This window comes from Eleginops maclovinus, chromosome 6 (genome assembly GCF_036324505.1).
Source record: "Eleginops maclovinus isolate JMC-PN-2008 ecotype Puerto Natales chromosome 6, JC_Emac_rtc_rv5, whole genome shotgun sequence".
NCBI classification, from domain to species: Eukaryota; Metazoa; Chordata; class Actinopteri; order Perciformes; family Eleginopidae; genus Eleginops; species Eleginops maclovinus.
The window spans coordinates 22,613,097-22,638,868 of record NC_086354.1 but is presented as its reverse complement, the minus strand read 5'-3'; the positions used below and the strand labels follow the sequence as shown (position 1 = coordinate 22,638,868).

Below are 25,772 nucleotides of genomic sequence, written 5' to 3'. Positions count from 1 at the left end.
TGTGGCTGATGTTGTTCTCGTTAGCAGAGGTGACTTGTCATGCTTAGTCACTTCAAACGGTTTCAAAATGCATCTGAGAAAAGGCATGTGATTCGTTCAGAAGTTGAGCACACAAAACATCCTCCTCCCAAGGGTTTAACTCTTCACTTAACTGGGATAAATAGATGAAAAGAACATCATTGATGGTTAAATCACGTGTGTTTTTTTTGTTTCTCAAATGTTAAACTGCCTTCCAATAGACAAAGAGCAAAAACAAGAGGATATGGGTGATCCCCAGAAATCACGAAGCAAGAACAAATCCGAGACTTGCGTGAACGGAAGCAGGAATAGATTTACGGACTACATTACTGAGTGACTTGATCCCAATTTGGGATTTTTTTGTTTGTTGCAGCAGCATAAAAACAAGGCAATGTAATAAAAATAAAATAGCATTTTAAAAAATACATGTAGGACAAAAGAATGTACAGAACACATTAACAGAATCAAAACATGAAGCAGCAGTATGTATGAGGATGTCTTTGTTGACTGCATATCGAGGTACGGATGCATGTCCAAGATGTGTAACACTCTCCCGGTGTCCTGTCAGCTTTCACAGCCGAACAGTACCAGCAGCATCTGGAGCAGCTGGCCCTGATGCAGAAGCTGCAGTTGGAGCAGGTCCAGCTGCAGCAGAAAGCCAACAGCACCGCCACTACAAATAGCACAAAGGTAGCTTCCCACAAACGCACATTTAAAAGCGAGTTGTTCCTCTCATCAGTGGCTTTAACAGCTCCCCCCACCTTCCAGGGCCTGTCGAATACGTTGGACCAGGCCAGCGCTCAGTTCGCCGCCTCGGCTGTCGTCAACGCCGACAAACTGCTGGCTCTGAAAACCAAGGAGGACCTCGCCCTGGGAGGAGCAGTCAATGGCGTCCTCTCCCCCTCAGGTACGCCTCAAACCACCTCAGTCAGTGGGCTTCTGGGAGGAACATGCTACTTGTTTATTTGCAAAACCATATTCATTGTGATCTGGAAACATGCTCTGGAGTTGATGTTTCAAGACCTCCAGGTTTGGTTCATTTTGAGCTTTAAAAATGTTTAACTGTGTCTGAGTTTACCTTAAAAAGGCTGAAAATATCAGGTTTTTATTTCACTTAAACATGCAGGTTTGGCAAATCTCCATTCAACACCTGCATACCTAAGATGTATACAGTAGATCTGATGAGATTATCTGCATCTCTCCTGGTCTGGTTATTGTACGTTTAAACAGCTGCGTCTGATGGTTACATTCATTACGGATTCATCTAAATGTCTATAAAATGTCACAAAGTACTGTAAAATGTCTGTACCATTCGCTCAAAATCCAAGAAGATGTTTGAAACTTTCTTGTTTTCTTCATCTAATATTTGTATTTTGCACAATTCAAAATATACTGACAGTACCAGAAGAGGCAACCGGGCTATTTAAAGCCTCGTGAACCTATATCTTGATTAGATTTTATGGAAAACACAAACGATGATATCAATTTGATAATGATTGCAAACTTCCATCAAATAGAGATTGAGTGTAAAATGAAGTTTGAGAAAAACAAAATACTTTGTATATTTGAGACCATTTTTTTTTTTAGACATGTGCTCCTGCATTTTTAAATAAATGAACAAAGAAGTATCTCCTGACATCACCTAGCCATCGCAGCGCTTTTTGATGACAGAGGGGGAAATCGTTTGTCTTCGACAAATAAAGTGGCAAAAAATTATAAAAGCGGCTAAAATTGAAACGAGCACTGAACATCCACGGTGAGCGTGAAGTACCACAGCCCTGAAACCCACAATGCATTGCACTGACAGCAGAACAAAAGCTGCAGCGGGATTCAGGAGATAACTGAGATTATTCTGCAGAGGAAAATGGTGAAAGCTTTAGAAGATTTGTGATTCTGGTGGAAAGGAATGAATCCAGCTCCTGCCTCACAGTACTTTCCTTGCTTTTCCTTCAGTTTAAGGTATCTACTGGGGTGGTGTCGAATCATTTTAAACGCACGTTCTCATAAACATACACACTTTAACCTTCTTTCATCCATCATAAATATGCTACCATGAGGCCTCGCGGCCTCATGGTAGCCTCCACAGCAGGCAATGGAGCATATAGAACGTCTGATCCATTGATTGTTGACTGGTTTCGTCGACTTATTCACTACACAGTTTTTAGCCCAATCGGCCGCTCCCAGACGGATTTTGGAGCACGGGGACGAATCGGCGCTCGGCAGTCGGCGTTTGATCGTTATGTGTGAACTGCTCAAGAGCGAGGTGAGAGACTCCCCGACGCCCGACAGATATCTAGTAAGCTAAGTATCTGGACATGTCAGCGAGTCCAAATCCTGTAGAATCGGAGGATGAAACCCTCTTTATTTTATACATGCACACAGCAGAGCACACACAGTGAAATTAGTCCTCTGCATCCTAGTACTAGGAGCAATGGGGAGGGGGGATTGGAGGTGTCCGGTGCCTTGCTCAAGGGCACCACAGCAGGGCCTAGGAGGTGAACTGGGACCTCTCCAAGTAGCAGTCCACTTTCTATATTTCAAGTCTGTTCGGGGACTTGAACCGGCAACCCTACGATTCCAAGTCCAAGCCCCTACTGACTGAGCCACCGTTGTAGTGTTAAAAGGGTTGTGCCTGCTAATGGGTGCGCCGACGAGCTACAGCCAATGACAGCGCAAGACACGGGGTGAGGAAAAGCCCCGGGGAGGAACTGCACAACTTTGAAAAAAGAAGAAGCGTTGTCCTACAAAACAAGTCGACACAGCTGTTTGAAACCTGATTTTGAACTGTAAAGTTGTAGCTGGGCTACACAATTCACTGAAGTTAACGTTAGCTGATGTGCTAACAAGCTTAAGCAAAGTAACTTATTGACAGTTTCTAGGTAAAACATAATAACGTTCGAAAATTCGCGTCATTTCCCGTGTCACTTCTCGCGTGTTTTCCTGACAAAACGTAGTTTGGAGACCAGACAGACTCCTGGGGCATTTCTCCTGGTGACAGATCGTGTAGTGTGACCCCCTGTCGCCGTTCAATCGCGTAGTGTGCACACCACAACGACTTCAAGACTCCCGAGCGAGTTGTGTAGTGTGAACTGGCAAGCGATCGTACGACTTTGAAAGTCATGTAGTCTGTGCAAGGCATTAGTAAACTGTGTATATTCACTGCTGTGGTTCATGTACACCTGTAGCCTGAGACATTGCTTACAGCTCAAAAGGGTGTGATATAACATCTGGTGGGGATTCATGGTTTTTGTGTTGATGTCAGAGGAGTTAAAACGGGGAGAAACGAACACTGCAGGAGGGTTCATATTTAAAAAATATCAAAGAACATTCAATAACTGAAACTTCCCCTGTCCTCCACCTGTCCTCTTTTAACCTCCAGGTGTCTACAAGGGCTTGCACCTCTCGAGCACAGCGTCCCCTTCCCCCGCCGCCCCGGCTCCCCCATCCTCTTCCCCTACACCCGGACTGCTCCACCCCTGCACCCCCTCTGCCACCAGTAACAACAACGGCACCACCCACCACGCCAACGCCACTAACGCCGCCTCCACTCAGGTCCTGCAGGGAAACCACAGCCTCCGCCTGGGGGTTCCCACCGGCAAGCGCATCCACGCCCCCCGGACGCTGAGCGCCACCATGTCGACATCTGCCTTAAAGCTCGCCGCCGCCAACTGTCAGAAACCCAAGGTCACCGCGACCTCCGCTTCGCCGCTGGACATAGTGCCCAGGTGAGGAAAACATCCAGTAGGAGGAGGAGGAGAAAGAGGAGCATGGTGGTGAAAAATACTCGCATGGCAACACACAAATATAATAATTTTCAACCCCAAATTGTCAAGTGAAATGCATCCATTAAACAAATTAATCATAAAGACATTTGTTAAGAAAATAATGTTTAGTTAGAAAGGTTCAAAATTGGTTCAAAACTGACTTTCTTTTCAATGGCTTGTGTTCAACCAGTTTGTGAAAAAACAGCTGAGACAGAACCACGGCCTCTCTGGGTCATTCACAAATGCTTTGAGAGCTCACGGTTTTCGGTTCCTGCAGTAAGAAGAAAGGCCTTTAATACATCATTAAAACGCTGATCATTGAATATTTGGTAGTTTTTTATCAGGACTGAAGTTGATCGAAAGATTTAAACCCAAAAGGTGGACAAGGTGCCATTATGGCAGTTTTTGGATGTGGCCAATAGTACATTTCAAATCTAATCAAAAACTGATAATGCACCAAAATCAATGGTAATGCTTCTTTTCACATATTGACAAATATTTATGATCATCTGTTTGTTGTTCTCGTTTTCTAACGGGTTCAAATCCTGAAAAGTACTAAATGTGTGGGAGTGTGATCAGGACTGAACTTGATTCCAATGTTAAACCCAAAGTTAAATGTGCTATTTTTATCCAAGTTTTTGTCAGGCTAGCACATTTGAGAGAGGGTCTGTGATGCCGTTTCCTGAAGTGTGTTTTCGTTTCTGTGTTCAGGGAGAATCACGAACAAGAGAAGCCAGCACTGAACAGTCTGTCAGAGAACACAGTGGCTATGGAGGTCACGTAGCCTCCCGTACGCAGCGGCGGGGGGGGGGGGAGGGAAGCAGCAGCAGCAGCAGCAGCAGCAGGAGGAGAGGAACTCTTTTTTTTGTTTCTTAGGTGCTATGCATCGATCGTTGGTGGTGGCGGAATGAGCAAGGCTGGGTTTCCACGGCAACTGTTTTGGGACTTAATTGCAATGCTCGTGTCGTACAAATCTTCTTTTTTGTCCCCCCCCCCCCCCCTCATTTCCCCAATTTGTTACTGTTAATAAGAGATCATCTGTAAATTCTTAATATGACAATTATATGTACAGTACTGCATATTTGTAATACCCCACTCCCACCCCCCCACCCCCACCCCCTTGTATATAACATTACTTGAATACAGAAATTGTTCATTTGTGATGTTTTGCACTCGAGATATAAAAAAGAAAATCAAATTAAAACAAAAGAACGACAAACTGCAGCGAGAGAGAGCCGTCATCGCCTGCATGGTGCGGAGCCTGCTGTTCCATCTATTTATTGTGCCGTGTTTACAGACCTTTATTTTCCCGTTCATGTTTTTCATTTTGAATCCGTTTACCCCCAAACTTAAAACCATTTTTATTTTTTACACACTGTACCCCTTACCGCTTCCCACCCCCCACCCCCGTGCTGTAGTCAGTGTCTAGCTAGATTTAAAAAACAAACGTAACAAAAAAAAACTGTATCATTTTTGGGTGTTGTGAACGTGGCCGGGAGCTCGTCCGCTCCACGATGTCCCCGTCACGTTGCATTCAGGCGCAGGGCCGAAGAAGAACACCCCGACGGGTGTGTTTGTCGTAGCCATCGGTTTGTCAGTTTCCACAACGATCTTCCATACATATAATATTCCTGAGACAAGTAACAAAACAATGGGGGTGATGAATCTTTCCCAGAAGACTTTGCCGCTTCTGATTTATCTAAGCACTATATCATTTGTTTGTTTGTTTATTTTTTAAATGCTGCTTTGTGTATGATTTCCACCCTCTGGTTTGCACCGAATGGTTTTACTTTCAAAGATAATCCCCCACCTTCCCCTTTTTATTATTTTTTTAAGAATAAATATTTTTGTACCTTCCCCTCCAACACTTATTTTTCATTTCCCTCACTTCATTATTTTGTTACTTGTTGATGAAAAAAATAAGGGAGTAAAAAAAAAATGCAGTATCTGACATTATCATTCCAGCTTCTTCATTAAAAAATGATGTATGACTTGAAAATAAAAAGAAAAAAAGCTGTTTTTCTCTACTTTTAAAACACTCTCCTGAAGGCTGAAAGGCCATGAACCACACGTCATCGGGTGCCTTCATTTGGGAAATAAAAAAAAAAGGAAAAACCTTAAAAAAAAAGTCTCTTCTGTGAAGAGTTCGGTACTGAACAAGGCTACCTGTAGTTTCTCTTTGTCCGTACCACAATCCCAACGACCATCCCACTGGCCCACTTAATTCATGAGTTTTGGTTTTGTTTTTGTAGACCCTTTGACACGCACGCACACACACACACACACACACACACACACAGGAAAGACTAAAACAATCCTCTTGAATTGTCACAAAATGAAATAAAAATCCAGGGCATTATGTGTTTGATCAACCGGTCTCGTTATTTTGTCTATTTTTAAAAGAAAAAAACCGCAATTATTTTGTTCAGTCCCGTTGACTTACATCCAATCTCTTCTTTATTGCTGAATGTAGGGTGAGAATTTGTTCAGTTGCAAAATAAACATTGCATTTTAACGTTTCCGTTTGAGATGATTATAGGACTAAAATAAGAACCTCTGATCTGACTTAACAGAGTCAATCATTTGAAAAGTTTCATGTTCCAGTGGTGAACTTTACTAAAAATAAACCCTAATATGCTTTTTGGGGTTTTCCCTTTCCTGTACGTTTTTTCCAGGACGTAGTGACATCACTTTATAACACTTGCTTTAGGCTTCTGTTGCCGACCGATCCAACACAGTGTACATGATAGACTAAGGGGGTGGGACAGCTGTCAGAGGTTGACCAATCACAACAGAGCCAACCAGTTAACCAATCAGAGCAGACTGGGCCCTGGTTTCAGACAGAGGGTGAAAAGAGGTGCTGCAGCACAGGCAGTATGAGAAACATAAAGAGCTTTCTGAACATTACAGCATGGAGACGTGTCCCAGTAGTGGGGGAATGTGAGGGAGAGAATCTTCTGGGATGCTGGCCTTTGCAGAACATTTGCATAAAAAAAAGCAACCCTATACAACACTCTTTCCATGTTCTAGTGAGTTCTAAACTCTGCAGCTGTATTAGAAGAGGAGTTTTGTCGGTGCTTTAAGGCAAAGTTATTCTCAATAGAGCAAAATAAAAGCCAAGCAAAGAAGCACAAAGGCCTTTTCACACCTTATCTGTTCTCCCTTCGTGTCATGTAGACGGACTCTACATCTCAGACCCCTTCATGTCTTCTGCTCCTCGCTGAGAGACTTTTTAATGAGGCACTGAGGACTGCAGCTCATTACAGCCAGAGGGGGAGCGGGGAGATTAAGTTTTGAAAATCAAGCATCATGTTGATTAAATAACCTCAGCTTATATGTACAAAATATATGAATATGTCAGAGTGCTTCTTCCAACATAATCACTGCTCTTTTGGCAGCCATGTTTTCTTGTATCTGCCTGTTTCTAGAGCAGGTTGTAAGCGAGGCTGCGTTTCTGAATGAGGAAACACAGTTCAGAGAGTTTGATAAGCCCTCCCTCTTCTTCCTGCTCTCACACACAGCCAGCTCCACTCTATTTCCTGGTTCCTCCCCTTTAGATCCACACTGAGGAGGATGGGTGTAACAACATGCGGGTAAAGTACAAGAGCTGACAGACCACATTCACTGCACACACACATGCTGTTCAGATCACAGCTCACACTAGTTTCAGCTCTCAGGAAGTGAAACTCAGACACTCGCTGCCACTGAGAGGAGAAATGGAGCAGAAAGGAGTTCAGCTGGACCGGGAAACCTTCTCTTGTCCCATCTGTCTGGATCCACTGAAGGATCCGGTGACTACTTCCTGTGGACACAGCTACTGCATGGAGTGTATTAAAGGCTTCTGGGACGGAGAGGATGAGAAGGAAGTCTACAGCTGCCCTCAGTGTAGGCAGAGCTTCACACCGAGGCCTGTCCTGCTGAAAAACACCATGTTAGCAGCTTTAGTGGAGGAGCTGAAGAAGACTGGACTCCCAGCTGCTCCTGCTGATCACTGCTATGCTGGAGCTGAAGATGTGGCCTGTGATGTCTGCACTGGGAGAAAACTGAGAGCCAGTAAGTCCTGTCTTGTGTGTCTGGCCTCTTACTGTGAGAAACACCTCCAGCGTCATTATGACGTAGCTCCATTAAAGAAACACAAGCTGGTGGAGCCCTCCAAGAAGCTCCAGGAGAACATCTGCTCTCGTCACGACGAGGTGATGAAGATGTTCTGCCGTACTGATCAGCAGTGTATCTGTTATCTCTGCTCTGTGGATGAACATAAAGGCCACGACACAGTGACAGCTGCAGCAGAGAGGACTGAGTGGCAGAGAGAGCTGGAGGGGAGTCGAAAAAACATCCAGCAGAGAATCCAGGATGGAGAGAAGGAGGTGAAGCTGCTTCAGCAGGAGGTGGAGGCCATCGATCGCTCTGCTGATAAAGCAGTGGAGGACAGTGAGAAGATGTTCACTGAGCTGATCCGTCTCATGGAGAAGAGAAGCTCTGATGTGAAGCAGCAGGTCAGATCCCAGCAGAAGAGGGAAGTGAGTCGAGTCAAAGAGCTTCAGGAGGAGCTGGAGCAGGAGACGGCTGAGCTGAAGAGGAGAGACGCTGAGCTGAAGCTGCTCGCTCACACAGAGGATCACAACCAGTTTCTGCACAGCTACCCCTCCCTGTCAGCCCTCAGTGAACCCACACACTCATCCAGCATCAACATCCGTCCTCTGAGATACTTTGAGGACGTGACGGCGGCCGTGTCAGCAGTCAGGGACAAACTACAGGACGTCCTGAGAGAGGAATGGACAAACGTCTCAGCGACTGAAGGGGATGTTTTACTGTCATCAGCAGAGCCCACCACCAGAGCTGGGTTCTTAAAATATTCACAGGAAATCACACTGGATCCAAACACAGCAAACACACAGCTGTTATTATCTGAGGGGAGCAGAAAAGCAACAGTCAGTGATACAACAACAGTCTTATTCTAGTCACCCAGACAGATTCACTGCATATCGTCAGGTCCTGAGTAGAGAGAGTCTGACTGGACGTTGTTACTGGGAGGTGGAGTGGAGCGGGACAGGAGTTTTTGTAGCAGTCTCATACAAGAATATCAGCAGAGCAGGGTGTGAAAGTTTATTTGGAAACAATGAGAAATCTTGGGCGTTAGTTTGTAAACAAAACAGTTATACATTTCGTTACAACAGAATCAACACTCCCGTCTCAGGTCCTCAGTCCTCCAGAGTAGGAGTGTACCTGGATCACAGAGCAGGTATTCTGTCCTTCTACAGCGTCTCTGAAACCATGACTCTCCTCCACAGAGTCCAGACCACATTCACTCAGCCGCTACATGCTGGACTTTGGCTTTATGATTATGGAGACACAGCAGAGTTGTGTAAACTGGAATAGCCCGAAGTCCTTTGAGGAGCTCTTCTTAAACTCATGGTGTGTCCATCATTGTTGCTGAGAGCTGATTGGTCGTGTCTCCACTGCACAGAGATCAGCTGTTAATCAAACACTGTGGGCGGGCCTTTAACCTCTCCTCCTGAGTTGTTCTGTAAATGTTGGAGCTTCTTTAGGCGGCGCTCCTTCCTGTGTCTGTTTATCCATGGAGGCTGTCACTGCTCTGGAGGATTCCTGTTAACCTGAACTCACATTTCTCTGCATTGAAATGTAAACTCTGCTCTAAATATTTGTTGGATATGATTATTGATGCTTTTATATTTTCATATTTCTCTTGTAATGCTCGGGTCTTAAGAGAGAAAGCACCAGAGCTTCTTTCATTGTACATATTTTATTCTCACTACTCTGGAAAAAAAAGAGGCATTTATAACGGCGTGTATTTTTCACAGACTAAATGTTATCGTTGTTGTCAACATGTTAACAAAAGAGGTACTCTGATGTTTATAACGCATATTTCATTAAACAAAGTCCTTTTAAAATGATATTAATCACCATTAAGATCATGATCAATAAGTAAATCATGTATTTTATTTTAATTAGCTCAGATTTTGGTCAGACAAATTGATTGTGTGGGAAAAAATACCAATATGTATTATTTTTGCAGACTAACTGTTGTTGTTGTTGTTGTTGTTGTTGCCTTATCACTGTACAAATTGGGTACTATAGGTTTTGTTAAACTGTGAATATGATGGTAATCAATAAGTAATAATTTCTGGTTCTGTTTGAATCGCTGAGATTCCGGTTGAACAGTGATTGTGTGTATGGAGTGAATCTGATCATGAAATCATTCAACATTAATTGTTAACCTGAAAAGCTAACGGGTTGAGTTTGTAATAAATTGAGTTTCTATTTACATTTTCAGGATGTGAGATGAGAGATTAACATGTCTGGAAAAATGAAATGTTGGGTTTTTTCTTGTTAATAAAAGAGCTAAGAGGACAAAAGTGAAAATCTCCATCTTTTTTTATTATGAAAATATCTGTAAATTATTTTTCTGAAGTTTTTAAATATTTTATTGATTTTTAGGAACTTTATTGTCAATCTTTCAGTTTGTGTGTGTGTGTGTGTGTGTGTGTGTGTGTGTGTGTGTGTGTGTGTGTGGTGTTAAAGTCCAGGTCCAATCGGGGCAGGGTGGAGGGTGGCAGGGAGGGGAGAGAGTTCAGCCTCCTCACAGCCTGGTGAAAAAGGTAGTTTAGTCGGGTGGAGCTCGACCTCAGGCTGCGGACTCTTCTCCCTGAAGGCAGTAGGGTGAAGAGGCAGCTGGAGGGATGGGAGGGGTCTCCCACAAGGCCGAGTGCTTTGCGGGTGAGGCGGGTGTTGTAAGTTTCCAGTAGTGATGGGAGTGAGGCACCAATGATCCTCTCAGCAGTGCTCACCATACGCTGCGGGGTCTTGCGGCTGGAAGCTGTGCAGCCATCAAACCACACAGTGATGCAGCTGCTGAGGATACTCTGGGGGGTGGGGGGTGAAGTAGAGGCGCTGGCTTTCTTGGCGAGTGACGTGGTGTTGTTCCTCCAGGAGAGGTCCTCAGTGATGCACCACGTGGCCAGCAGGTTCTCCTCCTTTTAGTGGTGGATGTCTTTGTTGATGAGACCCACCACGGCTGTGTCATCTTGACAAAGTGGTTGGAGCTGTAGGTGGGTGTGCAGTCGTGAGTCAGCAGGGTGAAGCGCAGGGGGCTGAGCGCACATCCATTGGGAGCCCCCGGACAGCTTTGGGTCTGGCAGTGAGGAAGTCCAGCAGCCAGTTGCAGAGGAAGGGGCTGAGGACCAGGGTTGGTACCAACCAGCTGCTGGGGGGTGATGGTGTTGAATGCTGAGCTAAAGTCTATGAGCAGCATCCTGACATAAGAGGGTTTAGTGTCCAGCTGGGTGAGGGCTGGGTGGAGGGCTGAGGAGATGGCATCCTCAGTGGACCGTTTCACTCAATATGCAAACTGAAACGGGTCCAGCGAGGGGGGGGGGGTCAGATTTTATTTCCTTCATGACTCGCACCTTGAGGCACTTCATGATGGTGGAAGTTCGCGCTAGAGGGCGGTAGTCATTGAAGCAGGATGGAGATGACTCCTTGGCACAGGTATGATGGTGGTTTCCTTGAAGCACAAGCTTGGTGTCCTTGGGTGTTTTGAAAGGCACCTTAAATAAAATGTCTTATTAATAATCTGTTTGCATCGTTTTATAAACTGGTTAGGGTTAGGCCTGGAGGCTGGAGAGCCGTTTCTACACCAGCAGCAGTCTGATGTCAGACCGGTCTGACTGGAACAGGAAGCAGCTCCTGCGTCACAGTGTTAAAGTCACACAGGGAACATCGTGCTTTAGTTCTTCTGTGGGTTTGTGTTGGGTCTAATGTCTAAAGTATAATGTGTGTGTGGTTTCTCTTAATGTTTCTCTCTCAAAAGAGAATGACCTTGAAAAAAAGGTTTCTCTGTCAGTGAAGTGTCGTCACAGCTCTTTGACGCTGAACGTGACGAAGAAGAGAAGGTGTCTGACACAGAGGGTGATGATGAGGAGGACCCTGGTTGTGAGACTTCCTCCTCTGATTACAATGGGACGCCAGTGCAGACTCCCCTGTTGTCTCTCAACCACAAGCAGAAACTAAATATGAAAAATCACATAAATATGTAAAGTCATCATGGTCCCGCTCCCCATTTGAACAACAGGGTAGGTTTAGTGCTGTCATGAAAATGGTTCCAGGCCTCACAAGATACGCTGACAGACATAAAGTCAGCACCGGAGCTCTTCATGTAACCATCTGTAAAAAAAGGCCCCAGAATTATGTTAATGTTCTATATATTTTCAGTTACCATATAGAGACGATATGGAGTCATAGTGGGGAGGGGCTATCTCACGTGTGCGTGCGTGCGTGTGTGTGTGTGACGTAACACGACGTCAGAGGGTAGTAAGTTTGCCATTAGAAGTAGAAAAGTTGTATGCGTGCTGTGCTGTGTTCGAGTGCGGAATTGAAGCTGAGTGTTTGTCCACAGTACTGCCTGTTATGTTGTTCTGCAATAATTATTAATGTCATAACTTCTGTGTCTCCGTGCCTGAATGCGGAGTCTTGGTGCTCTGTGTGACCTGTGCATGCTGCGTGCATGAGCTTAAGTCAATGGTTAAGTGGGTCGGCCCTCCCGTCTCAAAGCATAGACATACTCTCTGTTGAGGGGCACAGAGTAGTTATTATTAAGGTGTTAAGCTGTAGTGTATGTGGCTGAATGTTTATGGGACGTTACATGTGAGATGTCCAGTGTTTAACTCTACCTTTTAGGCTTATTGTTTCGCTAACCCGATTACCGGAAGTAGCTTGTCTGTGGCGTGTCAAAATAAGAGCATCGGCTGACTCTTTAGCTGCAGACCGGATGTAGAATGTTAGCATTAGCGGTAGCTTAACCTCGCATTTTGTATCAGTGAATAGTAATGAGTGTTTGACATTGTGTGAAATGTGTTAGTATTGTAGATGAATGGAGACATTTTAAACTACTATCAGTGGTGGAGGAAGTACTGAAGTGTAGTACTTAAGTAAAAGTATAAATACCCAGCAAAATATATACTTAAGTAAAAGTAGAAGTACTGCATCAAAAATCCTACTTAAGTAAAAGTCATAAGTACTGACTTTTAAATTTACTTTAAGTATTAAAAGTAAAAGAACTCACGCTATTGGTTGTTTTTCAATGTCTAGGCCATTTTGATGAAGAATGCAGGTATAGCTACAGGTAATACTTAAGCCTCTACAGAAGTCAGTTAGTAATAACTATAAGCAACATTTGTTCATTGGAAAGGTTGGTGTACTGATTGTGCTTACCCTCTATAATACTCGCTGTGCTGCTCACCATCTATAATACTGTTCACACTATAACTAACAATTTTCTGATGACAAGTTATAGGGATATTATCTGCAAAGGTAATACCATTAAGACAAACCCATAAAGACAACATAATATACCTTTAAATCATTTATTTAAGTGATTGCCTATTTTCTGTAGTTTCTTGGCACATAAAAAAACAATCATAAACAACAACAATCATAAACAACAACAATCATAATCATTAGCTATGTCAAGCTAGCACGCTAGCTTGACATAGCTAATCTACCAGCTTTATCTAACCACTAGGCTACGTTAAATAAATAACTACGGTACTATCATATTATTTTGATGCTATTGCTGTGTGTCAACATGCATTTAGCTAGACAACATTACAATGTCAAGTCAGTAACCAAATTAAATATATATAACAATATGCGAAAGTCACAGACATTAACTTAGCATAGCAAGAACTCTGCTTACCGACAGGAAAGGCACACAAACCTCCAGGAATCATCCTTGGGCCCTCTGAATTCAAAAAGGTCTTTTAAATATGGCCAAGGGTGGCGGCTCACTGCAGATGTTTCAGTCAACGTTGGCTCTGGATCCATGATGTCGAATGACAGTTTGTCAGGCTGTCCTTTGAATGACAGAGGAGGCAAGTCTACCGCGCGCTTTGCTATCATCGAAGCTGACAGAGCCACGCCACCTGATTGGTTTAAACATATTGTTGTGTAGGCATTGACAACGTTATGGCGAGAAACTGCATTTGTAAAATGTAACGAGTAACAATACATATTGTAGAAATGTAGTGGAGTGGAAAGTATAGATAATAGCTGCAAAATGTAATGGAGTAAAAGTCGAAAGTATGCATTATTATTTTTACTTAAGTAAAGTACAAATACGGAAAAATGTACTTAAGTACAGTAACGAAGTAAAAATACTCCGTTACTTTCCACCACTGACTACTATAATGTGTGTAGTAGATTCTTCCTGTTAGGTTTGGGAATATTATGTAGCCTATATTGTTTGTGTATGCATAAGTGACCATATTATTGTATTCTGTTTATTTCTCTTATAGGAAAACCACACACATACACACACACACACACACACACACACACACACACACACACACACACACACACACACACACACACACACACACACACACACACACCATCAACGAGAAGGATATCCCTGAGATGATGGATTTACAGGGGAGGCAGGTGTGTATAGTGGCTCAGTCTGAAGGAGTTGGATGGGTCCCACATGCAAGCCCATAGTGGGTTGCTCACTTTGGCAAGAGTGTATGAATCAAAAGGAGAAGCAACAGCAAGCCTTTGGACTGCTGACACTGGAGGGGCATTATTTCCATATTGACCCCGAACACATGTTAGAAGAAGTGGAGGAGTGTATCCCTCTTTATTTGTCACATACAGAGAAATGTGACCTCTGCATTTGACCCCTCCTTTAGTAGGAGCAGTGGGCAGCTCCTGAATTTAGTCTGGACTTCAAAAGCTGGAAGATGTTCCTTTAAAATGTCAATCAGTGAGATTCAATGGTGATTTATATATCTTTGGATAGTCACATCATAACGATTGTGGAAGTTAATAGTTTACCTGTAAAGCTACATGTTTGTGCTCTTCCTTAACTACCATGCAGTTGTGTAATGTAGTGGAGTACATGTAAGTATTGTGAAATGTTTGTGGTACTTTTACTTTACTTGAGTATTTCTATTTCATGCTATTTTATACAAATTATGATCTAAAACTAAATAAGAATGAACAATGATGTATAATTATAGGTTAGGATATCCAGCAGCAGTATACAAAGTAAAAGTTGCTCCACCTTTAACAGCTGGGATGAACACATTAATGTATACAAGATCAAATAATGCAGTAATTCAATAGATATCACTCTAAAATGGGACATTACACACCGTCAGTACTTTTACTTTTGGTGCCAAAATGTCTCAGTTTAAGCTGCTTTATACTTCTACTGCACTACGTTTTAGAAACCAGTGTTGCACTTTTTACTCTTTATTTATTTGACAACTTTAAGATATAGATTATTAGATCATTCAAAATATAAATCAAGTATTAAATACACTTTGACATATTTTATAGGTAAAGATATCCAGCAGCAGGACAGTTATTCAAATTAGCTCTACATTTACTAATGTGATAAACCCATCAATAATCATTATAGTAACTCAATATATACACCATTCTGAAAAGGGCCATTATGCAGAAGGAGTACTTTAAGTATATTTGATACCAATGCTCTTGTACTTTTACTTGTAACAGAGTATTTTCAGACTGTAGTATTTGTACTTGTACTGCAGTAGAATATCTGAGTACTTCTTACACCACTGCTACCATGAGTGTGGAGCTGTGTGCTACAAAAGCCTGAAATATTTCACAGCTGAAAACTGTTTTCCAAAGTAGAACAGGTTGTAAGCGAGGCTGCGTTTGTGAATGAGGAAACACAGTTCAGAGAGTCAGCGCTGCTCCTCGTCCTGGAATTAATCAGAGTTTGATAAGCCCTCCCTCTTCTTCCTGCTCTCACACACAGCCAGCTCCACTCTGTGTTTCCTGGTTCCTCCCCTTTAGATCACACTGTGGAGGATGGGTGTAACAACATGCAGGTAAAGAACAAGAGCTGACAGACCACATTCACTGCACACACACATGCTGTTCAGATCACAGCTCACACTAGTTTCAGCTCTCAGGAAGTGAAACTCAGACACTCGCTGCCACTGAGAGGAGAAATGGAGCAGAAAGGAGTTCAGCTGGACCGGGAAACCTTCTCTTGTCCCATCTGTCTGGATCCACTGAAGGTTCCGGTGACTATTCCCTGTGGACACAGCTACTGCATGGAGTGTATTAAAGGCTTCTGGGACGGAGAGGATGAGAAGGAAGTCTACAGCTGCCCTCAGTGTAGGCAGAGCTTCACACCGAGGCCTGTCCTGCTGAAAAACACCATGTTAGCAGCTTTAGTGGAGGAGCTGAAGAAGACTGGACTCCCAGCTGCTCCTGCTGATCACTGCTATGCTGGAGCTGAAGAGGTGGCCTGTGATGTCTGCACTGGGAGAAAACTGAGAGCCAGTAAGTCCTGTCTCATGTGTCTGGCCTCTTACTGTGAGAAACACCTCAGGCGTCATTATGACGTAGCTCCATTAAAGAAACACAAGCTGGTGGAGCCCTCCAAGAAGCTCCAGGAGAACATCTGCTCTCGTCACGACGAGGTGATGAAGATGTTCTGCCGTACTGATCAGCAGTGTATCTGTTATCTTTGCTCTGTGGATGAACATAAAGGCCACGACACAGTGACAGCTGCAGCAGAGAGGACTGAGAGGCAGAGAGAGCTGGAGGGGAGTCGAAAAAACATCCAGCAGAGAATCCAGGACGGAGAGAAGGAGGTGAAGCTGCTTCAGCAGGAGGTGGAGGCCATCGATCGCTCTGCTGATAAAGCAGTGGAGGACAGTGAGAAGATGTTCACTGAGCTGATCCGTCTCATGCAGAAGAGAAGCTCTGATGTGAAGCAGCTGGTCAGATCCCAGCAGAAGAGGGAAGTGAGTCGAGTCAAAGAGCTTCAGGAGGTGCTGGAGCAGGAGACGGCTGAACTGAAGAGGAGAGACGCTGAGCTGAAGCTGCTCGCTCACACAGAGGATCACAACCAGTTTCTGCACAGCTACCCCTCCCTGTCAGCCCTCAGTGAACCCACACACTCATCCAGCATCAACATCCGTCCTCTGAGCTACCTTGAGGACGTGACGGCGGCCGTGTCAGCAGTCAGGGACAAACTACAGGACGTCCTGAGAGAGGAATGGACAAACGTCTCAGCGACTGAAGGGGATGTTTTACTGTCACCAGCAGAGCCCACCACCAGAGCTGGGTTCTTGAAATATTCACAGGAAATCACACTGGATCCAAACACAGCACACACACACCTGTTATTATCTGAGGGGAGCAAAAAAGCAACATTCATGAAACAACAACGGTCTTATTCTAGTCACCCAGACAGATTCACTGCATATCCTCAGGTCCTGAGTAGAGAGAGTCTGACTGGACGTTGTTACTGGGAGGTGGAGTGGAGAGGGACAGGAGTTGATGTAGCAGTCTCATACAAGAATATCCGCAGAGCAGGGTGTGAAAGTTTATTTGGAAACAATGAGAAATCTTGGTCTTTAGATTGTAAACAAAACAGTTATTCACTTCGTTACAACAACATCAACACTCCTGTCTCAGGTCCTCAGTCCTCCAGAGTAGGAGTGTACCTGGATCACAGAGCAGGTATTCTGTCCTTCTACAGCGTCTCTGAAACCATGACTCTCCTCCACAGAGTCCAGACCACATTCACTCAGCCGCTACATGCTGGACTGTATCTTAATTATGGTTATGGAGACACATCAGCAGAGTTGTGTAAACTGGAATAGCCTGAAGTCCTTTGAGGAGCTCTTCTTAAATTCATGGTGTGTCCATCATTGTTGCTGAGAGCTGATTGGTCGTGTCTCCACTGCACTGAGATCAGCTGTTAATCAAACACTGTGGGCGGGGCTTTAACCTCTCCTCCTGAGTTGTTCTGTAAATGTTGGAGCTTCTTTAGGCGGCGCTCCTTCCTGTGTCTGTTTATCCATGGAGGCTGTCACTGCTCAGGAGGATTCCTGTTAACCTGAACTCACATTTCTCTGCATGGAAATGTAAACTCTGCTCTAAATATTTGTTGGATATGATTATTGATGCTTTTATATTTTCATATTTCTCTTGTAATGCTCGGGTCTTAAGAGAGAAAGCACCAGAGCTTCTTTCATTGTACATATTTTATTCTCACTACTCTGGAAAAAAAAGAGGCATTTATAACGACGTGTATTTTTCACAGACTAAATGTTATTGTTGTTGTCAACATGTTAACAAAAGAGGTACTCTGATGTTTATAACACATATTTCATTAAACAAAGTCCTTTTAAAATGATATTAATCACCATTAAGATCATGATCAATAAGTAAATCATGTATTTTATTTTAATTAGCTCAGATTTTGGTCAGACAAATTGATTGTGTGGGAAAAAATACCAATATGTATTATTTTTGCAGACTAACTGTTGTTGTTGTTGTTGTTGTTGTTGCCTTATCACTGTACAAATTGGGTACTATAGGTTTTGTTAAACTGTGAATATGATGGTAATCAATAAGTAATAATTTCTGGTTCTGTTTGAATCGCTGAGATTCCGGTTGAACAGTGATTGTGTGTATGGAGTGAATCTGATCATGAAATCATTCATCATTAATTGTTAACCTGAAAAGCTAACGGGTTGAGTTTGTAATAAATTGAGTTTCTATTTACATTTTCAGGATGTGAGATGAGAGATTAACATGTCTGGAAAAATAAAATGTTGGGTTTTTTCTTGTTGATAAAAGAGCTAAGAGGACAAAAGTGAAAATCTCCATCTTTTTTTATTATGAAAATATCTGTAAATTATTTTTCTGAAGTTTTTAAATATTTTATTGATTTTTAGGAACTTTATTGTCAATCTTTCAGTTTGTTTGTACAGACAGAGACGTGTGTGTGTGTGTGTGTGTGTGTGTGTGTGTGTGTGTGTGTGTGTGTGTGTGTGTGTGTGTGTGTGTGTGTGTGTGTGTGTGTGTGTGTGTGTGTGTGTGTGTGTGTGTGTGTGTGTGTGTGTGTGTGTGTGGTGTTAAAGTCCAGGTCCAATCGGGGCAGGGTGGAGGGTGGCAGGGAGGGGAGAGAGTTCAGCCTCCTCACAGCCTGGTGAAAAAGGTAGTTTAGTCGGGTGGAGCTCGACCTCAGGCTGCGGACTCTTCTCCCTGAAGGCAGTAGGGTGAAGAGGCAGCTGGAGGGATGGGAGGGGTCTCCCACAAGGCCGAGTGCTTTGCGGGTGAGGCGGGTGTTGTAAGTTTCCAGTAGTGATGGGAGTGAGGCACCAATGATCCTCTCAGCAGTGCTCACCATACGCTGCGGGGTCTTGCGGCTGGAAGCTGTGCAGCCATCAAACCACACAGTGATGCAGCTGCTGAGGATACTCTGGGGGGTGGGGGGTGAAGTAGAGGCGCTGGCTTTCTTGGCGAGTGATGTGGTGTTGTTCCTCCAGGAGAGGTCCTCAGTGATGCACCACGTGGCCAGCAGGTTCTCCTCCTTTTAGTGGTGGATGTCTTTGTTGATGAGACCCACCACGGCTGTGTCATCTTGACAAAGTGGTTGGAGCTGTAGGTGGGTGTGCAGTCGTGAGTCAGCAGGGTGAAGCGCAGGGGGCTGAGCGCACATCCATTGGGAGCCCCCGGACAGCTTTGGGTCTGGCAGTGAGGAAGTCCAGCAGCCAGTTGCAGAGGAAGGGGCTGAGGACCAGGGTTGGTACCAACCAGCTGCTGGGGGGTGATGGTGTTGAATGCTGAGCTAAAGTCTATGAGCAGCATCCTGACATAAGAGGGTTTAGTGTCCAGCTGGGTGAGGGCTGGGTGGAGAGCTGAGGAGATGGTATCCTCAGTGGACCGTTTCACTCAATATGCAAACTGAAACGGGTCCAGCGAGGGGGGGGGGGGGTCAGATTTTATTTCCTTCATGACTCGCACCTCGAGGCACTTCATGATGGTGGAAGTTCGCGCTAGAGGGCGGTAGTCATTGAAGCAGGATGGAGATGACTCCTTGGCACAGGTATGATGGTGGTTTCCTTGAAGCACAAGCTTGGTGTCCTTGGGTGTTTTGAAAGGCACCTTAAATAAAATGTCTTATTAATAATCTGTTTGCATCGTTTTATAAACTGGTTAGGGTTAGGCCTGGAGGCCGGAGAGCCGTTTCTACACCAGCAGCAGTCTGATGTCAGACCGGTCTGACTGGAACAGGAAGCAGCTCCTGCGTCACAGTGTTAAAGTCACACAGGGAACATTGTGCTTTAGTTCTTCTGTGGGTTTGTGTTGGGTCTAATGTCTAAAGTATAATGTGTGTGTGGTTTCTCTTAATGTTTCTCTCTCAAAAGAGAATGACCTTGAAAAAAAGGTTTCTCTGTCAGTGAAGTGTCGTCACAGCTCTTTGACGCTGAACGTGACGAAGAAGAGAAGGTGTCTGACACAGAGGGTGATGATGAGGAGGACCCTGGTTGTGAGGCTTCCTCCTCTGATTACAATGGGACGCCAGTGCAGACTCCCCTGTTGTCTCTCAACCACAAGCAGAAACTAAATATGAAAAATCACATAAATATGTAAAGTCATCATGGTCCCGCTCCCCATTTGAACAACAGGGTAGGTTTAGTGCTGTCATGAAAATGGTTCCAGGCCTCACAAGATACGCTGACAGACATAAAGTCAGCACCGGAGCTCTTCATGTAACCATCTGTAAAAAAAGGCCCCAGAATTATGTTAATGTTCTATATATTTTCAGTTACCATATAGAGACGATATGGAGTCATAGTGGGGAGGGGCTATCTCACGTGTGCGTGCGTGCGTGTGTGTGACGTAACACGACGTCAGAGGGTAGTAAGTTTGCCATTAGAAGTAGAAAAGTTGTATGCGTGCTGTGCTGTGTTCGAGTGCGGAATTGAAGCTGAGTGTTTGTCCACAGTACTGCCTGTTATGTTGTTCTGCAATAATTATTAATGTCATAACTTCTGTGTCTCCGTGCCTGAATGCGAAGTCTTGGTGCTCTGTGTGACCTGTGCATGCTGCGTGCATGAGCTTAAGTCAATGATTAAGTGGGTCGGCCCTCCCGTCTCAAAGCATAGACATACTCTCTGTTGAGGGGCACAGAGTAGTTATTATTAAGGTGTTAAGCTGTAGTGTATGTGGCTGAATGTTTATGGGACGTTACATGTGAGATGTCCAGTGTTTAACTCTACCTTTTAGGCTTATTGTTTCGCTAACCCGATTACCGGAAGTAGCGTGTCTGTGGCGTGTCAAAATAAGAGCATCGGCTGACTCTTTAGCTGCAGACCGGATGTAGAATGTTAGCATTAGCGGTAGCTTAACCTCGCATTTTGTATCAGTGAATTGTAATGAGTGTTTGACATTGTGTGAAATGTGTTAGTATTGTAGATGAATGGAGACATTATAAACTACTATAATGTGTGTAGTAGATTCTTCCTGTTAGGTTTGGGAATATTATGTAGCCTTTATTGTTTGTGTATGCATAAGTGACCATATTATTGTATTCTGTTTATTTCTCTTATAGGAAAACCACACACACACACACACACACACACACACACACACACACACACACACACACACACACACACATTGTATGTCTGAAAGGAGAAGTAATTAAAGAAAGTGAAGCATCATCTCAGCTCCTCATTTCTGGACTCTCAACCTTTGGCCTCAAGTGGTTTTCTAGCCGGCATAACGGAGTGAACCTAGTGTGATAGAATGCAGAACTAGTGCCAACGCTGAGCCTATCCTTGACTCTCCACTACACCATCAACGAGAAGGATATCCCTGAGATGATGGATTTACAGGGGAGGCAGGTGTGTATAGTGGCTCAGTCAGAAGGAGTTGGATGCGTCCCACATGCAAGCCCATAGTGGGTTGCTCACTTTGGCAAGAGTGTATGAATCAAAAGGAGAAGCAACAGCAAGCCTTTGGACTGCTGACACTGGAGGGGCATTATTTCCATATTGACCCCGAACACATGTTAGAAGAAGTGGAGGAGTGTATCCCTCTTTATTTGTCACATACAGAGAAATGTGACCTCTGCATCTGACCCCTCCTTTAGTAGGAGCAGTGGGCAGCTCCTGAATTTAGTCTGGACTTCAAAAGCTGGAAGATGTTCCTTTAAAATGTCAATCAGTGAGATTCAATGGTGATTTATATATCTTTGGATAGTCACATCATAACGATTGTGGAAGTTAATAGTTTACCTGTAAAGCTACATGTTTGTGCTCTTCCTTTACTACCATGCAGTGGTGTAATGTAGTGGAGTACATTTAAGTATTGTGAAATGTTTGTGGTACTTTTACTTTACTTGAGTATTTCTATTTCATGCTATTTTATACAAATTATGATCTAAAACTAAATAAGAATGAACAATGATGTATAATTATAGGTTAGGATATCCAGCAGCAGTATACAAAGTAAAAGTTGCTCCACCTTTAACAGCTGGGATGAACACATTAATGTATACAAGATCAAATAATGCAGTAATTCAAAAGATATCACTCTAAAATGGGACATTACACACAGTCAGTACTTTTACTTTTGATGCCAATACGTCTCAGTTTAAGCTGCTTTATACTTCTACTGCACTACATTTTAGAAACCAGTGTTGCACTTTTTACTCTTTATTTATTTGACAACTTTAAGATATAGATTATTAGATCATTCAAAATATAAATCAAGTATTAAATACACTTTGACATATTTTATAGGTAAAGATATCCAGCAGCAGGACAGTTATTCAAATTAGCTCTACATTTACTAATGTGATAAACCCATCAATAATCATTATAGTAACTCAATATATACACCATTCTGAAAAGGGCCATTATGCAGAAGGAGTACTTTAAGTATATTTGATACCAATGCTGTTGTACTTTTACTTGTAACAGAGTATTTTCAGACTGTAGTATTTGTACTTGTACTGCAGTAGAATATCTGAGTACTTCTTACACCACTGCTACCATGAGTGTGGAGCTGTGTGCTACAAAAGCCTGAAATATTTCACAGCTGAAAACTGTTTTCCAAAGTAGAACAGGTTGTAAGCGAGGCTGCGTTTGTGAATGAGGAAACACAGTTCAGAGAGTCAGCGCTGCTCCTCGTCCTGGAATTAATCAGAGTTTGATAAGCCCTCCCTCTTCTTCCTGCTCTCACACACAGCCAGCTCCACTCTATTTCCTGGTTCCTCCCCTTTAGATCACACTGAGGAGGATGGGTGTAACAACATGCAGGTAAAGAACAAGAGCTGACAGACCACATTCACTGCACACACACATGCTGTTCAGATCACAGCTCACACTAGTTTCAGCTCTCAGGAAGTGAAACTCAGACACTCGCTGCCACTGAGAGGAGAAATGGAGCAGAAAGGAGTTCAGCTGGACCGGGAAACCTTCTCTTGTCCCATCTGTCTGGATCCACTGAAGGATCCGGTGACTATTCCCTGTGGACACAACTACTGCATGGAGTGTATTAAAGGCTTCTGGGACGGAGAGGATGAGAAGGAAGTCTACAGCTGCCCTCAGTGTAGGCAGAGCTTCACACCGAGGCCTGTCCTGCTGAAAAACACCATGTTAGCAGCTTTAGTGGAGGAGCTGAAGAAGACTGGACTCCCAGCTGCTCCTGCTGATCACTGCTATGCTGGAGCTGAAGAGGTGGCCTGTGATGTCTGCACTGGGAGAAAACTGAGAGCCAGTAAGTCCTGTCTCGTGTGTCTGACCTCTTACTGTGAGAAACACCTCCAGCCTCATTATGACGTAGCTCCATTAAAGAAACACAAGCTGGTGGAGCCCTCCAAGAAGCTCCAGGAGAACATCTGCTCTCGTCACGACGAGGTGATGAAGATGTTCTGCCGTACTGATCAGCAGTGTATCTGTTATCTCTGCTCTGTAGAGGAACATAAAGGCCACGACACAGTGACAGCTGCAGCAGAGAGGACTGAGAGGCAGAGAGAACTGGAGGGGAGTCGAAAAAACATCCAGCAGAGAATCCAGGACGGAGAGAAGGAGGTGAAGCTGCTTCAGCAGGAGGTGGAGGCCATCGATCGCTCTGCTGATAAAGCAGTGGAGGACAGTGAGAAGATGTTCACTGAGCTGATCCGTCTCATGCAGAAGAGAAGCTCTGATGTGAAGCAGCAGGTCAGATCCCAGCAGAAGAGGGAAGTGAGTCGAGTCAAAGAGCTTCAGGAGAAGCTGGAGCAGGAGACGGCTGAGCTGAAGAGGAGAGACGCTGAGCTGAAGCTGCTCGCTCACACAGAGGATCACAACCAGTTTCTGCACAGCTACCCCTCCCTGTCAGCCCTCAGTGAACCCACACACTCATCCAGCATCAACATCCGTCCTCTGAGCTACTTTGAGGACGTGACGGCGGCCGTGTCAGCAGTCAGAGACAAACTACAGGACGTCCTGAGAGAGGACTGGACAAACGTCTCAGCGACTGAAGGGGATGTTTTACTGCCACCAGCAGAGCCTACCACCAGAGCTGGGTTCTTAAAATATTCACAGGAAATCACACTGGATCCAAACACAGCAAACACACAGCTGTTATTATCTGAGGGGAGCAGAAAAGCAACAAGAGTGAAACAACAACGGTCTTATTCTAGTCACCCAGACAGATTCACTGCATATCCTCAGGTCCTGAGTAGAGAGAGTCTGACTGGACGTTGTTACTGGGAGGTGGAGTGGAGAGGGACAAGAGTTGATGTAGCAGTCTCATACAAGAATATCAGCAGAGCAGGGTTGGGGGGTGAAAGTTTATTTGGAAACAATGAGAAATCTTGGTCGTTAGTTTGTAAACAAAACAGTTATTCACTTCGTTACAACAGCATCAACACTCCTGTCTCAGGTCCTCAGTCCTCCAGAGTAGGAGTGTACCTGGATCACAGAGCAGGTATTCTGTCCTTCTACAGCGTCTCTGAAACCATGACTCTCCTCCACAGAGTCCAGACCACATTCACTCAGCCGCTACATGCTGGACTTTGGCTTTATGATTATGGAGACTCATCAGCTGAGTTGTGTAAACTGGAATAGCCTGAAGTCCTTTGAGGAACTCTTCTTAAACTCATGGTGTGTCCATCATTGTTGCTGAGAGCTGATTGGTCGTGTCTCCACTGCACTGAGAGCTTTTATATTTTCATATTTCTCTTGTAATGCTCGGGTCTTAAGAGAGAAAGCACCAGAGCTTCTTTCATTGTAGATATTTTATTCTCACTACTCTGGAAAAAAAAGAGGCATTTATAACGACGTGTATTTTTCACAGACCAAATGTTATTGTTGTTGTCAACATGTTAACAAAAGAGGTACTCTGATGTTTATAACACATATTTCATTAAACAAAGTCCTTTTAAAATGATAGTAATCACCATTAAGATCATAATCAATAAGTAAATCATGTATTTTATTTTAATTAGCTCAGATTTTGGTCAGACAAATTGATTGTGTGGGAAATAATACCAATATAATTACATGCATTATTTTTGCAGACTAACTGTTGTTGTTGTTGTTGTTGTTGCCTTATCACTGTACAAATTGGGTACTATAGGTTTTGTTAAACTGTGAATATGATGGTAATCAATAAGTAATAATTTCTGGTTCTGTTTGAATCGCTGAGATTCCGGTTGAACAGTGATTGTGTGTATGGAGTGAATCTGATCATGAAATCATTCAACATTAATTGTTAACCTGAAAAGCTAACGGGTTGAGTTTGTAATAAATTGAGTTTCTATTTACATTTTCAGGATGTGAGATGAGAGATTCACATGTCTGGAAAAATGAAATGTTGGGTTTTTTCTTGTTAATAAAAGAGCTAAGAGGACAAAAGTGAAAATCTCGTCTTGTTTTTTTAATATTAACAACAATATTTATAAATTACTTTTCTGATAATTATTTGTCTGAAACAAGATATTTGCATTTTTATACATTTGATTTACTTTTAGGATTAAAACAATTATATATAAAAAAACAGACTTTATTATATTTTTCAGAATAAAACCTCAATCCTTTTAGGAGCTCTTTCAGTAAACCCTGTGCATGTCTCTTCAGGTTGCTGTAGCTGGTTCTCTATCCGCATGTGTTTTGGCTATTCATATGGTGCGTC

At 43.6% G+C, this 25,772-nt stretch overlaps 4 protein-coding genes across 5 annotated transcripts in view; all 4 read left to right on the top strand.

The window, feature by feature from the left end:
• The window catches only part of LOC134865748 (enhancer of polycomb homolog 1-like), a 30,662-nt gene extending 24,361 nt beyond the window's left edge, over positions 1–6,301 (top strand). For both annotated transcript variants that reach the window (XM_063885441.1, XM_063885440.1), the window contains 4 exons: positions 587–708; positions 787–925; positions 3,398–3,743; positions 4,494–6,301. In XM_063885441.1, coding sequence (XP_063741511.1) covers positions 587–708; positions 787–925; positions 3,398–3,743; positions 4,494–4,566 — 680 coding nt within the window. In that variant the 3' untranslated portion in view covers positions 4,567–6,301. The remainder of the gene's footprint in view (positions 1–586; positions 709–786; positions 926–3,397; positions 3,744–4,493) is intronic.
• A 551-nt stretch (positions 6,302–6,852) lies between these two features.
• LOC134865750 (tripartite motif-containing protein 16-like) lies at positions 6,853–10,166 on the top strand. The gene is given in 2 exon segments (XM_063885444.1): positions 6,853–8,722; positions 8,724–10,166. Coding segments are annotated over 2 exon segments (1,662 nt in total). The 5' UTR covers positions 6,853–7,498; the 3' UTR covers positions 9,162–10,166.
• Positions 10,167–15,625: 5,459 nt separating this feature from the next.
• LOC134865749 (tripartite motif-containing protein 16-like) lies at positions 15,626–18,460 on the top strand. The gene has a single exon (XM_063885442.1). The coding sequence runs from the start codon at positions 15,788–15,790 to the stop codon at positions 17,453–17,455; it is 1,668 nt and encodes a 555-aa protein (XP_063741512.1). The 5' UTR covers positions 15,626–15,787; the 3' UTR covers positions 17,456–18,460.
• A 4,412-nt stretch (positions 18,461–22,872) lies between these two features.
• Positions 22,873–25,412, top strand: LOC134865790 (tripartite motif-containing protein 16-like). Its single transcript, XM_063885513.1, has one exon. The coding sequence runs from the start codon at positions 23,036–23,038 to the stop codon at positions 24,704–24,706; it is 1,671 nt and encodes a 556-aa protein (XP_063741583.1). The 5' UTR covers positions 22,873–23,035; the 3' UTR covers positions 24,707–25,412.
• Positions 25,413–25,772: the final 360 nt, after the last annotated feature.